The 16,779-nt window shown below is 40.0% G+C and overlaps 2 protein-coding genes across 2 annotated transcripts in view; both read left to right on the forward strand.

Annotated features, from left to right (window-relative positions):
• Positions 1-2,214: 2,214 nt before the first annotated feature.
• Positions 2,215-16,773, forward strand: LOC140142309 (uncharacterized). The gene is made up of 4 exons (XM_072164277.1): positions 2,215-2,633; positions 6,710-14,466; positions 15,039-15,351; positions 16,237-16,773. Exons 2-4 carry the CDS (start codon positions 6,755-6,757, stop codon positions 16,246-16,248), a joined length of 8,037 nt encoding a protein of 2,678 aa, XP_072020378.1. The 5' UTR covers positions 2,215-2,633; positions 6,710-6,754; the 3' UTR covers positions 16,249-16,773.
• LOC140142310 (NFX1-type zinc finger-containing protein 1-like) overlaps positions 16,311-16,779 on the forward strand; it is a 13,816-nt gene continuing 13,347 nt past the window's right edge. The window contains 1 exon segment of the mRNA XM_072164278.1: positions 16,311-16,408. Coding sequence (XP_072020379.1) covers positions 16,311-16,408 — 98 coding nt within the window.

Below are 16,779 nucleotides of genomic sequence, written 5' to 3' on the forward strand. Positions count from 1 at the left end.
TGATGATTTATACCTAAAGTGTATGTAGGTGGGATGAAAAGCCGACGATCAATTGAAAATTTTGACCATTCGTATTGAAGATATGGATTTTTTTTTCCCAAAACACCAAAAAAAATTAGGTGTTTTGGGAAAAAAATCTATATCTTCAATATGAAAGGTCAAATTTTTAATTGACCGTCGGCTTTTTCCTCCCTGCTACATACACTTTAAGAATATGTCATTATATTTATATCATTTACTTCGAGGACTGTTATATATCAAAAATTGAAAAATATCAAATTTTTATAATTTGTCATAAAATTTGTATTATATTGTGATTTTCAAAAATGAAAATTATTTGATATCAGAAAGACATGCTTCGTATTCAGAATGCAATTAGATAGGTCTGAGGTGCTCTCATGTCCCACAAAAAATACTGTCGAAACGCAATAAACGCTCATTTTAGATCCCTTAAACCAAAGCAGAAATTACTGATCCATAAACTCAAAAACAAATTTTGTCTCTTTAATTTGTCATGGTTAAAATATAACCGGTTATTACAAATGTACAGTACTGCATTGAATGAGACTTCGACCTTTGAATGCTAAAGCTGAATGGCACTGTGAATGTATAATTGACATAGCCTTGCTACACAGGAAAGTAAGGCAGGGAATTCCCCACTCTACTCACGCAACGTACTTAAAATGATGCGTCACGCTGATTACTGCTTACAGAAAAAACTGTGCTGATTGTTTCAAGTGCAAATTAAAGGTTTTATATGTCTTTCAAAAAGGAAAAGAAAATATATATTTATCATAAATCATTATGTATCCCACTTTGGTTTAAAACCATGTTACTTGTATATTTTTTGCATTTAAATAGGCTACTAGTATATATATATACAAGGGCGTAAATCGGGTGGGGACAGGGGGACACGTCCCCCTCACTGTTCAAAGGGGGGGGGACATAATATCAAATGTCCCCCCACATTTTGGTCCCCACCCCAAAAAAAAAAAAAGGGAAGGGAGAGAAGAGAAAGGGAGAAAAGGAGATAAAGAAAAGAGAAAGGGAGAAAAAGAGAAGAGAAAAGGGAGAAAAAGAGAAGAAAAAATGTTAAATTGCACGTAATTGAGTAGGCCCATCACTGCCCATACCTAAAAATCCGCACAGCCGGGTTGATCGTAAGTATAATATATTATAGGCCTGTGATTATTTTGGGCAAATTGCTTGAAGGCGGGACCACGGCCCAAAAGCCTGTACTGCGGGCCCGTCGATATGCAGGGCCCATCACATTTTATCACCAAAGTCAGTTTTAAAACGGACTCAATGCTGATTTCAACATGCATGCTTTAGTAATAATTCCTAATCTCAAATCTGAAGTAAAATTTTGCAAATTGAGTTCGGTCCCTTTTTTTTTTTTTTTTTTTATGATAACAGTGTAAAAATTATGCACCAAATGACTTCAATTGGACCTTTATTTTGCAAAATTCTCCAACGTCTGGGAACTAGACGCAGCCCCCTGCGTATACATAAACAAGTGGTCGCTCTTGCTTCTGTTTTAGTGAAGACTTGTCCACAAGTTAGGCCGTCATTTTACACAATAATAGCGCCAAAATGGTCCACCAAATGGCTTCAATTAGGTCTTCATTTTGCAAAAGTTTCTTACTTCTCATCTCAGGGGGAACATCCCCCCTCAGACACCCCCTGCGTATACATAAACAAGTGGTCGCTTTCGCTTCTGTTTTAGTGAAGACTTGCCCACAAGTTAGGCTGTCATTTCACAGTTTTTCAGCTGTTTCAAGCTAAAATTTTACACAATAATAGTGCCAAAATGGTCCACCAAATGGCTTCAATTAGGTCTTCAGTTTGCAAAAGTATCTTACTTCTGAGGGGGGCACATCCCCCTCAGACACCCCCCTATGTCGCGGGGGCGCGGCGTGCAGCGCTGTCGCGCAGAAGTGTCAATGACTAATAATTTTCATTGTGTCCCCCCCACTTTCAAAAATGGATTTACGCCCCTGTATATATAGCAAGTTTCAATTTGTAAATTCTTCATTTGATAGAAACACGTTAATTTTTATTAAACAACTCGACGTTTATACAATGTACGTACTAATTTAAGAACAAATATTAATTTAGAGCATTTATTTTGGCACACAAGTATGATAGGCCTACGTCACGTTCCACTGGGTCACATTCGTATAATTCATTATGTAAAAGTATAACCTCGTTCCTAGGACTCCACATGACATGGCTCATCTAAATAGAGCACATAATATACAAGACATTCGTACGGGTGCAATGAGACGAGAGTAATGTCATGGTTATGCCAACGTTTTCAGTAGAGTTGCATGATCACGAGACAAATTTAGAACCGATTCTTGATAATTACGACATAGTTCATGCAGATCGATTATCATTATGACGGGATACTCCCAATTCTTTGCAACGTCTGGTCACAACTGTCTGGACTCTTAACACAGGCGAACATACAGATTGGACTGGGAGTTGGACACAATATCATACATACACATACATTCGACGCTATATCATTTAACTTGGCTTTTGATTCCATGTTGGTTAACATTCTGTTTTCTTCTGCCAAGTCTACCGAGTGATTTCCTATGTCAACATCTGAATTTTGCAACGGATAGGTAAGTAGCAAATTGTTCTTACAAATTGGCTAAAGTTAAGGGGTACTACTGTAACACCCCTCGATAAATTGTGTCTATTTTGTATTTTTCTCAAAAACTAATAACACAGTGGTAACAAAAGTTATGTATATTATAGGGGCAAGGAATCCAATTACTACACTGGAATTTCAGTGACCCAAGTCAAGCGGTTTGTTATTTATGATAAGAAATAAGGTACCGCTAGGATGTACCTCGTTTCCTATCATATATACTGAACTGCTTGTCTTGAGTCACTGAAATTTCAGTGTAGTAATTGGATCCCTTGCCCCAATAATATACACAACTTTTGTTACCAGTGTGTTATTATTTTTTGAGAAAAATACAAAAATAGTCACAAATTTACCACAGGGGTGTAGTACCCCCTTCAACAAACGAGGAAAAAAATGTATGTGTAATTGTAAAACATGTATTCAATTAAGGTTGGTCGGAGCCTTCAAGTCATATTTTTCATTTCTGCAGAATAAATTGATCCTATAGGAAGTGAGGAAGGAATTAGCCACTGGCCACATAAATATTTCCATATGTCTATATATTGTAGTTATTGAATTCTATGACAAATATTAGCAGGCTTTGCCATTTTGAGGAGAGCTAGAGCGTTTGCTTCCCATCACTCCCCTCAAATAAAGCGGAGGAGAGCTTTTTATTACTTACCTGCCTTTGCTGTAACAATAATAACCACATTACAGTAAAAATGCTCTCCTATTGCTCTTCTGTAGCACTCAAGGAGATCGATTAAAAGCTCCCCTGCAAATTTCAAACGGCAAAGCCTGTATTAGTAGAAGCGGCATAAGTCAAAACGGAAGTTTTTGCTATTTCCCCCAGTGAAAATCGTGCACATGGGGAAAATACAACCCATTACAATGAGCATTGGGATCTCATGTATTGAACCCATATCTTCACGTGAGTGTGGGTTTTACTTTTGTCAGTATTTGAGCAGAAACAATAGTTCAGACTTCGACACGCCTTAAACATGTAAAATGGACGTAAACCTTTCAGTGCGTTGGCCTATATGAAACACTATACATTGCATGTATTTGACAAGTGCATTGAATTGTGTTGAACATCAAAGTCATTTTAGAGCTATATAGTTCGGTGGCAAACCAAGGTAGGTTGGTTTTGCCATTTAAAGTGTGTTTGTTTTTGGATTATTGTTCTACTGGTGGTACAAAATCAGATTCCGAAGGGTGTAAAATTGTTTTTGAATTTGGATTATTGGTCTACTGGTGGTACAAAATCATATTCCGACTGGGGGTGTAAAGATGTTTTTGTATTTGGATTATTGGTCTACAGGTGGTACAAAATCAGATTCCGACTGGGGTGTAGAACTGTTTATGAATTTGGATTATTGGTCTACTGGTGGTACAAAATCAGATTCCGACTGGGGTGTAAAATTGATTTTGTATTTGGATTATTGGTCTACAGGTGGTACAAAATCAGATTCCGAGGGGTGTAAAATTGTTACTCCTGGGCAATTCGAAATATCCAAGGTCAAAGTTTTTACAGTGGTTAAAAATTAAAAAAACATGTCAAATTTTGTTCAACCCTATTTATTATTTATTATTCCTCTCGTCATAAGGATTCAGAAGTTTCACATATGTACGACTTATCGTTGTGGAGGTATGAGCAACAAGATCGAAGGTTAAATAGAGATTTCCACAGGGGTTAAGGGAAGAATAAGGGGAGACACGTGTATGAAGATTATCATTCATCCAGGTAGTAATCAATATCAATATTTGAACTATAATCCAATCAACTGGACTTACTATTTTTGAGTGGGAAATTTTCACGTCCAATCCTGAACGCATCATCAGCCCTACTGATCATCTGGCGGTAAAAGTGAATTGACCATGATGCAGTTTTGTCTACAGTAGAATTCACCACGACCTTTGCAGGACTTAAACCCCATTAAAAGCTATTAAAGCCAGATAACACTCATTGAAAACAGCTCAGATCTTCTCTGGTTAAATCCACACTACACATGTTTCTGTTTTACCTGTGCAATATTGCAATGAGCTGGTATTATAGTTTCAGTTGGGTGAACGATTATAATGCAAACGCAAGGTAAAAATACTGTGTTGGCCTTTGTTTCCGAAATGAGACAATAGTCTGCATATTGTTAACCAGCATTCTTGAAAATGAGAAACATAATGGTTGCAGACTTAACACGGTTTGGAAATAATTTCTTCATTTTGTTTTTGGTGTTATCTGTCGTTTACATATCCTTCCTAAAACACCAAAGTGCGAATATTTCCAAACACCTAAATTAGCTAAAATTTTAGGACATGTTACAAAACTATATACCTATAACATACTGTTTGTAGAGGTCACGCGTCAATGGTGAGAGTACTGTGTATTATGTATAGGAAAATGAACAGTAACTGCAGTATGCATGTGAAACCGATGTTGTATTGTAGTATCACATGTCACTACCTTTGAGAGACACATTTAATTGTTTCTCCATTATATATCTTTTTACGTCATGACTGTGACGTAGACAAATAAACAGTTAAATACGTTGTTTTGTGCAACACATCTTACAAGTACAAACAGTTTCAACAAAGTGTGTGATCATGCATGAATGCTATCATTTTCCAGGATAGTATCGTGCCGTCACATTTCGGCTACACACGAGGCTAAACAGAAAATGTTTTCCGATTTTGGTCGTCTCAAGAAGAAAAATCCATCAAAATATAAAACTCAAGTATATATGTTCAGCTTAAAAAAACATTAACGAAATGGAAATTTTGCACAGTAAGAAATCGACAAAAAAAGGAAAAAAGAATAGGCTATAAACTTTGATTTTGATTTGATTAAAATCCAAAATTCTAGCCAAAACACCCGACAAACTACGAGAAAAATGCGTAAAGGTGCAGCTTCCCCTAATTTATTATGTATTAAACTTTAGTATTTTTTTTATTTTTCAAGCTGCGATATTTCATGAAAAAAGATTACTTTGCTTATAGTTGACACGTACTTTGTGTACGTACAAAATGTAATTTACTTACGAAAAATATGATGTTTAATAGTTTTGACACAGACCTTGATAACAAAATAATTTTGGAACTCCTCTGAGCACAACAAAACAGTAAAGAGGTGACCGTCACTCTCAAAAGGAACAAAGACATTATTTGTAACACACTTCAGTGAACGGCTCTTTTCAGAGCCACCAAACCTTTAAATTTAGCAGGTAGGATAGGTCTGCTTGTTCTCTGTTGGCAAGGGGCAGTCTTCAGTGAACGGCTCTTTTCAGAGAAACCAAACCTTTTGCATTAGCAGATAGGCGAGGACTGCTTGTTCTCTGTTGATAAGGAACAGTCTTCAGTGAACGGCTCTTTTCAGAGCCACCAGACCTTTACATTAACAGATAGGCGAGGTCTGCTTGTTCTCTGTTGATAAGGAACAGTCTTCAGTGAACGACTCTTTTCAGAGCCACCAGTTGGCAAGGGAGGGCCTCATTCTTAGGTAATTTGTCCTGAAGAAGTCAGAGCTACTCCTGACAAAAGCTTGACAGTTCTAGACTAGTCCGACGGTGAACCCACTAAAAACTAACCAATTGAAATAAATAAACAAGTTAATAAATAACAAATTATGTAATATTATGTATGTATACACGTAACTGGTTTAGCGGCTTATTCTCATGGTTTCTTTATTAATTCTAATTGCACCATTAGGGAGAGCAGAAGTTTGAATTAAATAGGCTAGATGATACCAACTAAAGTCATTTGGTCCTGAAGCCAATAAACCCAGCAAGTTGCCAGCGCCGGGAATTTGACCCGGGCCTCATTGCAGCAGAGGCGAATAATATACCATAACCACTAGGCCACTCTCTTTCCCTTTTTGAGGCAATACCCCTAATTACCTGTCATGACCTTGACCCTGTGTAATTATCTTCCGTTCTTTGTGATTTTAAAACCAGGTAGATCCCCTCGACCATTTATGCACAGAACCAAGACGACTAAAATGCTATCTTTCAGATAAACAGGATAATATTAGGCACATTCATTTAAAATATACTTGTAATTATTTTCATTATACAGGTTGTCCTAAGCACCATGTACAGCTCTTTTAACAAGTGATATACAATGGCGTCACAATCAAATAAGCTTCCTCCGGGAGCCAGACCTAAAACGACATTTACAAATGGCCCGAGACGTGAAGGTCGAGGACCACAAAGTACAGGTCGGAATAGTCGTGAGCCACCAAAAGGATCCTATTCACAGCGAGGTTCAGCATCTTCTCAGAGTTCAGGAAGAAAGCAGAATAAATCGAACCAACCTTTGCGGCCACAAAATTCAGACAAAGCTCCTCTCCCAGACGTGAGAGTTCAGAATCAAGGGAATAGGAATGATCACAAATTCAAGAACACTAGTGGGCGGAGACAAAATAATGACGACAAGAAAGACGACAAGGATGGCAACAGACGAGGTACAGCTGCGAAGGACAGAAGAAGACCAACTAATAGATCATCTGAACCTGACAGGTCTAGAAGAAGGGATAGACCTCTAGATGTGTATCGGCTGAAGGAAATGCTGGACAAAGACCCAACAGAAATCGTGATGGAACTTGCAACAGAGAGAAGTGGATGGAAAGAATTCTTGGAAAGGAGCAACATAACTCGAGATATTGTAGTCTTACTTTTGGAAATCATGGCTAAGGCATGCCTTTGCACAGGTTCGCCGAAAAATCTAAACAGCTTCCTGGCATTTGTGTGCCAGTCTGCTTTCCTAAGTCGCCATTTGTCCCCCTTTATAAGCTCACTATCTAGCGTGGGAAGCACATCGACTAATGAAGCGTCTGATGAAGAGCTGCAACCTGGTCGATACATTGTAAAACTGTCACAGACTATTTTGCAATGCCTTCAAACATTAGCTTTGGACGATGTGTCAGTAAATGCTGTTCTACTAGAATTCGTGTACAAAAGCAACAATAAAATACCAGATGATGTGAAAGAAGAAGTTGTTGAACTGAAAGTAATGTGCGAAGATCTTCAGAATAACCGTGACAATGTTAATGATCGAGAGATGGTGAGAAGCCAGTATAAACCGCCACCGGATGACTTCCGAGGAATTCCAATCATTCCTGAAATCAATGAAATAGGCAAGATAAAAAGACCATTTCTGAGACACAACCTAATTAAAGGTAAATATCAGGATACGGAGCATTACTTGGATGTCCAATTTCGTCTACTTAGAGAAGATTTTGTCGCACCCCTCCGAGAAGGCGTAGGAGAATATTTAGACAAACAAGAAGATTTTGAGCAGAATCCACGCAGAAGACTTCAAGATGTCCGTCTGTATTATGGTGTCAGGATTATACGACCTGTCATGACTCGGGACGGAACGGGGCATTTGATACAGTTCGATACCAGTCCTTTCAAGAAAATCAGATGGGAATCCAGTAAGCGGCTTATTACTGGATCGCTACTTTGTTTGACCAAGGATAATTTTGAGACGGTCATATTCGCTACTGTAGAAGAAAGAGACGTGAGATATCTTCAAAGAGGTCAAATAGAAGTAAAGTTCATTAGACTTCCTGATGCAATTGGCAAAGCGTCAGAGGCAACATTCTTGATGGCGGAAACTAGTGCATATTTTGAGAGTTACCGGCACGTATTGGGAGGTCTGAAGGAATACACAGAAGCTAGCCTTCCAATGAAGCCATATATAGTCGAAGCATCCGGAAAGGCAAATCCACCGATATACTTAAGTGACTTCACTGATTCAGAACCTCTATATGACCTGAGATTGACATCTCAAAGACAGAAGGATGATGACAAAGATCGTGCATCAAACGGAGCCGAGAGCGAATGTGCTTCCGCTGTGAATGAAGATTCCGAAGATTCTGACTCTAAAGACGAAGATTTTATCTCTGTTTTGAGGGCAAATCACAGTGGCTCAGATTCAGATTCGAGAGATATCACTTTACACAACTATGTACAACGTAAATTGAGGGCAGTGAATGTACTAGAACCTGGTACATGGCCGGAAGCTGATACATTGCACTTTGATGAGTCTCAGCTAGAAGCATTCAGGGCTGCACTAGCAAGTGAGTTTGTCCTTATTCAGGGTCCACCAGGCACGGGCAAAACATACGTCGGGTTAGAAATCGTCAAAACACTCCTGTTTAATTGTCACGCATGGTGCCATGGAGAATCAGAAGAAGACTGGGATTTCCGTCCGATACTGGTGGTTTGTTACACAAACCATGCCCTGGATCAGTTCTTAGAAGGCATTTATCAGTATGAACAAGGTGTAGTTCGTGTTGGTGGTAGATGTAAAACCGAGAGTTTGCAAGAGTGTTGCATTTATAACATCAGACAGAAGAAGAAGAAATTGCGTCAAGTTCCAGAACACATTCGTCGTAGAAGGACAGATATGACAGAGTACTATGATATGAGAAATATACTTGTGGCAGCCCATGAAAGGATTGCCCTAGCCCAAACTGGAGTACTAGACCCGACGACCCTCTACTCTATGCAAATCATATCGCAAGAACAATATCGAAGCCTTATGTCATGTAACAATGAGGATCCTATGTATGTGTGGCTTGGACTCGATGGAAGAGGACTTCCTAAAGTACCTTCAAAACGTAAAAAGCAAGAGGGGCAAGCCGGCGATGATATTGAGGAGGAAGACGAGGAGGAAGACGAGGAGGAAGACGAGGAAGAAATAGATATTGCTGAGGAAGCAGTACTTTTAGCGGAGCAAAGAGAGCTTGGAAACGATCCAACCTTCTTAAAGTACAGAGAAGAAAGTCGAGCCAATTTGATGCGTGAGTTTGCATTTGTGCCCAGACAACGATTCAATGGCGAAAGCATCAAAGACAAACAGGAAAGACTCAAAATTGAAAAGGCGATTGAGTACGCAATCAATGATACATGTATCATGCCTGCCGAAGATGCTGATAGGGTTGAAGACGTATGGCTTTATTATCCTCAACGCTGGAGCCTATATCGCTATTGGTTGACAAGATTCATCAAAACTCAAGAAAGAATTATGCTTCAATATCAAACCGCCTATGAACGTCTATCAGAAGAACGCAAAGAGATCGACAGAGAGGAGGACTACCTCATCTTGAAGGAAGCAAAGGTGATTGGATTTACCACAACAGGTGCAGCTAAATATCGTGCACTCCTTCAACGCGTACGCCCTAGGATCATAGTAGTCGAAGAAGCAGCCGAGGTCTTAGAAGCTCATATCATCACAACATTGAGTCAAGACTGTCAACATCTGATCCTAATCGGTGACCATCAGCAGCTACGTCCAAACCCTACCGTGTATCGATTGGCTAAGAACTACCACTTAGATGTCTCTTTGTTTGAACGAATGATCAATAACGGGTTACCGTGTCATAGACTGGGACAACAACACCGCATGCGTCCTGAAATCTCAATTTTGATGAAAGAGCACTTTTACGAAGGCCTTCAGGATCATACCTCGGTAATGAGCTATAGTTCCATCAAGGGAGTTGCGAAGAACATGTTTTTCCTAGACCATGATCAAACAGAGTTAAAGATAGATGACAACAAGAGTAAGTCAAACTTACACGAAGCAAAGTTCCTGGTAGCACTGTGCTACTATTTCCTTCAGCAAGGTTATGACCCATCACAGATCACTATTCTTACCACTTACACTGGACAACTATTCAATTTCAAACGACTTATGAGCAAAGAGAAATTTGGAGAAGATATACGTGTGAGTGTGGTTGACAACTATCAAGGAGAGGAAAATGAGATAATTCTACTTTCGCTTGTTCGCAGCAATGAGGAAGGATCCATCGGGTTTCTGAAGGTTCACAATCGTGTTTGTGTAGCACTATCACGAGCAAGAAAGGGATTGTTCTGTATTGGAAATATACAACTTTTAGCAGAGCAAAGTGGTTTGTGGAAGAAGATCATGACGACTACGACATCGAATGCCCAAATCGGTCCAAAGATACCTCTAGTGTGTCAGAATCACCCAGATACTGTGACAGAAGTTTCGTGTCCGGAAGACTTCTCAAAGCTGGTCCCTGATGGCGGATGTTCACTCCGGTGCGATGCTAGGCTTGAATGTGGTCATGCTTGTAGATTGTACTGCCACCCCAAAGATCCCAAACATGAAGAATACGAATGCATGAAGGATTGCGCTACGATCTGTCCTCGAAAGCATAAGTGCTCTCTAAGGTGTTATCAGGAATGCAAATGTCAAGTGTTGCTAACGAAGCTCTTTGCGAAATGCCAACACACCGGAAAGGTCAAGTGTCATGAAGATGAGACAGCAATATGCCAGAGGCCGTGCTCAAGAAATCTACCATGTAAGCACGCGTGTCCTGCAAAGTGCGGCGAAAAGTGTCCGGAGCTGTGTCCACAACGATGTCCAAAGAAAATGCCATGTGGCCACAATTGCCAACGAAAGTGTGGAAGGCCTTGCTCGACAACAGCCCAATGCAAGGTTAAGGTTGAAGTAAAACAATCCAAATGTGAGCATGCTTACTGGGTGGATTGCAAAGATAATCCACGATGGCGTTCACTACCACAGCACCCACCTTGCAACGCGCCATGTGCGCGCAATATGAAATGTGGACACAGGTGCACCAAATTATGTCATGAAAAATGTCAAACAGAATGCCGAAATATGGTCATTAAAACTTGGCCCACCTGCAAACATAGCTTCAAAATGTGGTGTAAGTATGCCAAGGATGCTGTTTGCAAGGCAATGGTGACAAAAACCTGGCCAACATGCGACCACCGACTTGATCAGATGATGTGTTGCGATGCTCAAAATGCCGTGTGTCCGAGAGTATGTTCGAAGCGACTGAAATGTGGACATCGATGCATTAAGCCCTGTAAAGAACCTTGCGAGCCAACTCAGTGTAAGTTGTCTTGCCGGTGTCTTCTTTCTTGTGGGCACTCATGTAGGAAGAAGTGCAATGAGCCGTGTGATCCAACCACATGTAAATCTCAGTGTAAAAGAACTCTTTCCTGTAAGCACAAATGCCAGAGAAAGTGCAACGAACCATGTGACGTCACTACCTGCATATTGCCGTGCAACAGACTTCTTCCATGTGAGCACCAGTGTCAGAAGATTTGCAACGAAACATGCGAAACTCGTTGCAGTCGACAGATGTTGAAAAGTATGCCTTGTGGACATTACACCGAAGTTCCGTGCCATGTTGATGTCAATCAAGTCGAGTGCTTTCAAGATTGTTTGAAGATTTTTCAATGTGGTCATCGATGTCAAAGAAAGTGTGGCTCTCCGTGTACTGTTGTCTGTAAAGAAAACCAGGAAAAGAGAATTCTAGAGTGTGGACACAAAGTCACAATTCCCTGCGACCAAGAACCAGACCACAGCATGTGTAAGGAGAAATGTGTGAAAAAAATGACATGTGGGCATTTATGTCAAAGGTTATGTAGTGAGAAATGTGAGGAAATGTGTACAGCGATCGTAAACAAGGAGCTTCCGATTTGCAAGCACATGTGCAAATTACCATGCCCACAAGACCCGAAAACTATCAAATGTGGCAAACCTTGCAGTAGGATTCTTCCGTGTAAGCACAAATGTGCAGCTAAGTGCGGCGAGCCTTGCACGACCCAGTGCCGAGTAAAAGTTAGAAAACGACATCCAACGTGTGGCCATTACTTAAAAGTACTGTGCTATGAAGATATTGCAACAAAGACCTGCAGAGAACCATGTCTGGAAAAACTACCGTGCAACCACAATTGCCCAAAAAAGTGCTTTGAACCATGCAAAAAGATTGAGGATACTTCTAACGAACAGCCAGACACAAGCAAAGATTCAAGTGGCAGTTTGTTTGTAGACCTGTATAAATATGCAGTAGACGCGTTCGTGACACCACCTAAGTGGCCGGTCTGCAAGGAAAAAGTTCAAAAGAGTGCTAAATGCGGGCATCACATAGAATGCCTTTGCTGTGACAATCCAGACAGTATTCTGTGTTACAGTCCGTGCACAAATGTGCTTCCATGTAAACATCAATGCCCAGAAGTGTGCTCAATGAGGTGCGAAACAGTCCAGTGTAAAATCATCATCGCCAAAAGAATACCTAAATGTGGCCACGTGGTCAACATGAAATGCTACGAAGATCCGACAACTGTCATTTGTCAAAAACCATGTGCAAGAAAATTACCTTGTAGACATCCATGCCCCAAGCAGTGTTCAGAAACATGCGTGATGCCTGGGGATATTTGTCGGGAATTGGTTACGAGAAAGCTTCCTGAATGCGGCCACGAAACGAAACTGCAATGCCACCAAGATCCAGCTAAAATGAGCTGTAGAAAGATTTGCGCTAAGAAACTCAAATGCGGACATACGTGTCGCAACACTTGCCATCCTTCTTGGCAGGCATGCGAAACGAATTGCCGTGTAAAGGTGCATAAAAAGATTACAAGATGTGGGCACACTGTGAAACTACCATGTCATCTGGATCCAGATTCAGGACTGTACTGTGAACATAAATGTGAAGAGCTACTTGAATGTGGACATAAGTGTAAAGAAAAGTGCGGCAGACTATGTACAAAGTTGTGTAAAGAGACGGCTAATGTGAGGAAAGTATTGCCATGTAAACACGTGGCGAGAGACGTTGCATGTTTTGAAAACCCAAGTGATGTGTTTTGTCGGGAGCAGTGCACCAACAGGTTAGAATGTGGTCATGAGTGTAAGAATGTTTGTGGAGAATGTACCCATCGTGTCGGAGGAAAAGGAGGTAAATCACCAAGTTGTGCGGAGGTTTGTCGCAAGCCTCTTCTGTGTGGTCATCAATGCCGATCCAAATGTCGTGATTGCTTTGGAGGGCGAATACATCAAGACTGTAGAGTACCCATCAATGAAGTTATTCTACTCTGTGGATGCAAAGTAAAAGAACAGTGCTCAAAATTGTTATCTTTAAGACATGTGGCACACAGGCAGTTGTGTCTCTTGCAGCAGCACAGACGCATTCATAGTAGACAAGAAGATGAAATACAAGACAGTTGCACACACAATCCATCATCCGGATACTGCAACGAGCCATGCACAAAGTTACTTCCATGCAAGCATACTTGTATAGGAATTTGTGGCGAACCGTGTATAGAACTCTGTCGTTTCTGCAAACGCAGAGAGGTATTAAAGATATTCCCAGAATTTCGAGCGGAGACTGATCCATGCTACATGAAACTGGAAGAATGTGGTCATATCTTCGAAGTAAACGAGTTGAGACGGAAACTGAGCATGGTTTCTCTAACAGATCAATGTGTCCCAATTCTTCCTGTAACATGTCCAAAATGCGGAGCGTCCATCTGTGAGAGGCGTTTCAACGAGCATTCGTCAGCAGTCACCGAGTCTGTCGAGTATGTTTATAAACTCCTGCGCGAAGAAACATCATCGGGATTGAAAGAGGCTGCAGAATTACTCTTACGAAGTAAATACAGTCATACGACGCAAAGGGTAATGCAAACTAACCCCGGAAGAAGGCGTGGGTTTCGAGGTAGACCAAAAATGGTTTCTCGCAGAGCACAAGCATGCATGACATGGAAACTTAAGCTTCTGGACAGTCTTGACAAAGTGCAGCCTCCGACTCCGCGTTCTGTGTTCAGAGACGATCATGATCACTTAATCACCCGATGTACAGATATGCAAAAGGGTATTTTGCAGGAAGTTAGGTCACGCTTGGAAAAACTTTTGGATGAGAAAATTTTCCTGACAGAACAAATAGCGGATGATCTGGGTTGTGAATTGGAGCGTGTGCAATGGTGTGCTGCATTGGAGAAGTTAATCAAAGAGAGACATTGGATAGGCAGCAGAAAATTTGGAACAGACTGGTAAGATATTCTCACGCATGCGTGTTTTTTTGCCCAAGTGTGTAGAGGTGGTGGGTTTATTTTGGGTTTGGGGGGGTGTGTTTTGAGGGTGTGGGTATATAGATTGATGAGTGGATGTGGGGAGGGGTGTACGTGCGAGTAGGGAGGTATGGTGTGGGATGTATGAGCAAAAGTGTGAATACGACAAACGGTTTCCTATAAATTCCTAATAATAAACGGTAAATGTGTACACAAAATAATGGAAATACGAACGCGAGGAAAAGGAGGGTATCACGTGATTATAAAATAACAAAATCGAAGACAAGAAGAGCGTGATATTGATGTTCACCCCATCAAATGCCAGTTATAGAATGATCTGTATAGGTTGTCGCCAATTCTCCTTTTTGTGGTTTATAGTATATAGCAGAACACTGATTTTGTACCGACTTCCTTTTTTTTCATACGAAAAACAAAAGGATATGTTTCTTTGTATGAACATTTGGTGGACATGGTGAAAGAATTTGTACGGCATGAATGGCGCAGTGTGGTCTGAACTAATCCACATGTTGTTGTGTTGTTTACCATTTTTGCAGGACAAGTGTTACAAAGGGTGTGGAGGTCATCACATCACCTCGTCCATTTACTGTCCAGAGACAACAAGAAGTGGTAGAGACATTAGGAACGAGTTCGTACGAACAACTGGCAGCTATCCTTAAAAGGGAGCACACAGAACTGAACAGGGAAGGTTTAATTGATATGCAACGGAAACAGATGGGCTTCCTGGCCGGAGATTGGTTCAAATGTTCACGTGATCCAGATCATATGTTCCATTCTCGTGCACATATCCGACGCAGAAATTCCGCAACATCAACAGATTTAACTGCATCCTGTCCTTGGTGTGAAAAGGTATTTAATAATTTACATACGGCTTGCACAAGAAATATATACATGTACAACAAACACAATTCAATCTTGGCAACATTATTAATTGGTTATTAAGGGTCGGTCACCCACCTTTGCACGGTATTTTTGTGGTGCCTGAGAGCACATCGGACATATTGAATTGCATTCCGAATACGAAGAATGTCCTCATGATATTAAATAATTTTGATTTTTTGAAATTCGCAATGTAATACACATTTTATGATATGGCAAATGATTAAAAATTGATATTTTTGATATTTAAGAGTACTCGAAGTATACTTTACAAATCGCGATATAATACACATTTTATGGCAAACTATTAAAAGTGGATATTTTTGACATTTAACAGTACTAGTACTCGAAGTAATTTTTTTAAATCTAATGATATTTACTTAAAGTATATGTAGCTGGGAGGGAGTGGGAGGAAAGCATTATTTTATTTGGCTGTCATTTTGGAAAGGTGGCGTGAATTGTAGTACCCGGGTTGAAATACGTAATACCAATTTGTTTCACAAAATTTCAAAATTCATGGAGTACTTTTGTGATGCATTAAGAGAAAACGCATGATTGTCCCTCAAAACAGAAGTATTTTTGTTGTTGTATTGATTTTTTGATTTGAATGCTTGAATCATAAAAGACGATGGCAACTTTTTTCTTGCAAATCAAAAGTCAGCATTCATTATGTTTTAGCGCACAGACTTTCCCATTTTGTGTGACAAATATAACTTTTGAATATAGTATATTCCTGAAACTAACGTAACACTTGCCGTATTGGTAGGCAATTTGCAATTGTACCAGACCCTTTTAAAACAATTATAGCGCAACTTAACAATATGAATAATCAGTCTTTTATCTTACACGTTTCAGGCATACATGTAAACAGAAGCAATGTAAGCTCAGCACGACCAGCAATCATCAGTTTCTGAGGAGAGGTATAAAACATGCGCTACACCTACTCAAAACTGGATCAAATACAATTCTGGCATATAACCAGACCTTCATCTGTACTTCTTAGACTCGACTTCCTGGCTGACTCAATGTTGGATGTAAGGTCACAAGAAAGGGAAGCAAGCTTATAAAGATCGTACAATATGGGCTTAAATTGTGCTATTCCAGAAAAAAAAGCGAATACATTTTCCATAAAAGAAACGTCTGGATTTCCATATTTGCTTCTTGAAAACGACTGGAATTCTTCCAGTTGTTAATGTTATTGGAAAAAGGTTGGAAATGCAATATAATTATGATAAATCGCGGAATTGTGAGCCTCAAATTGCACGAACAGTTTTCTAGATTAGCCTATTACAGTTCCTGTACTAATCATGCTAGTGGAAGATATTAGCAAAGCTATCAGCAATGGTTTTATAAATAAAATGGTCACGTCTTCAAATTGTACGGAAAATGAAACTGATA

Source organism: Amphiura filiformis, chromosome 20 (assembly GCF_039555335.1).
Source record: "Amphiura filiformis chromosome 20, Afil_fr2py, whole genome shotgun sequence".
NCBI classification, from domain to species: domain Eukaryota; kingdom Metazoa; phylum Echinodermata; class Ophiuroidea; order Amphilepidida; family Amphiuridae; genus Amphiura; species Amphiura filiformis.

What these genes read in the sequence shown, in the direction of transcription:
- LOC140142309 (XM_072164277.1), top strand. Translation starts at nt 6,755, where the DNA reads ATGGCGTCACAATCAAATAAGCTTCCTCCGGGAGCCAGACCTAAAACG. An exon ending in AGAAAATTTGGAACAGACTG is followed by an intron (nt 14,467 to 15,038) that starts GTAAGATATTCT and finishes CCATTTTTGCAG; the next exon opens with GACAAGTGTTACAAAGGGTG.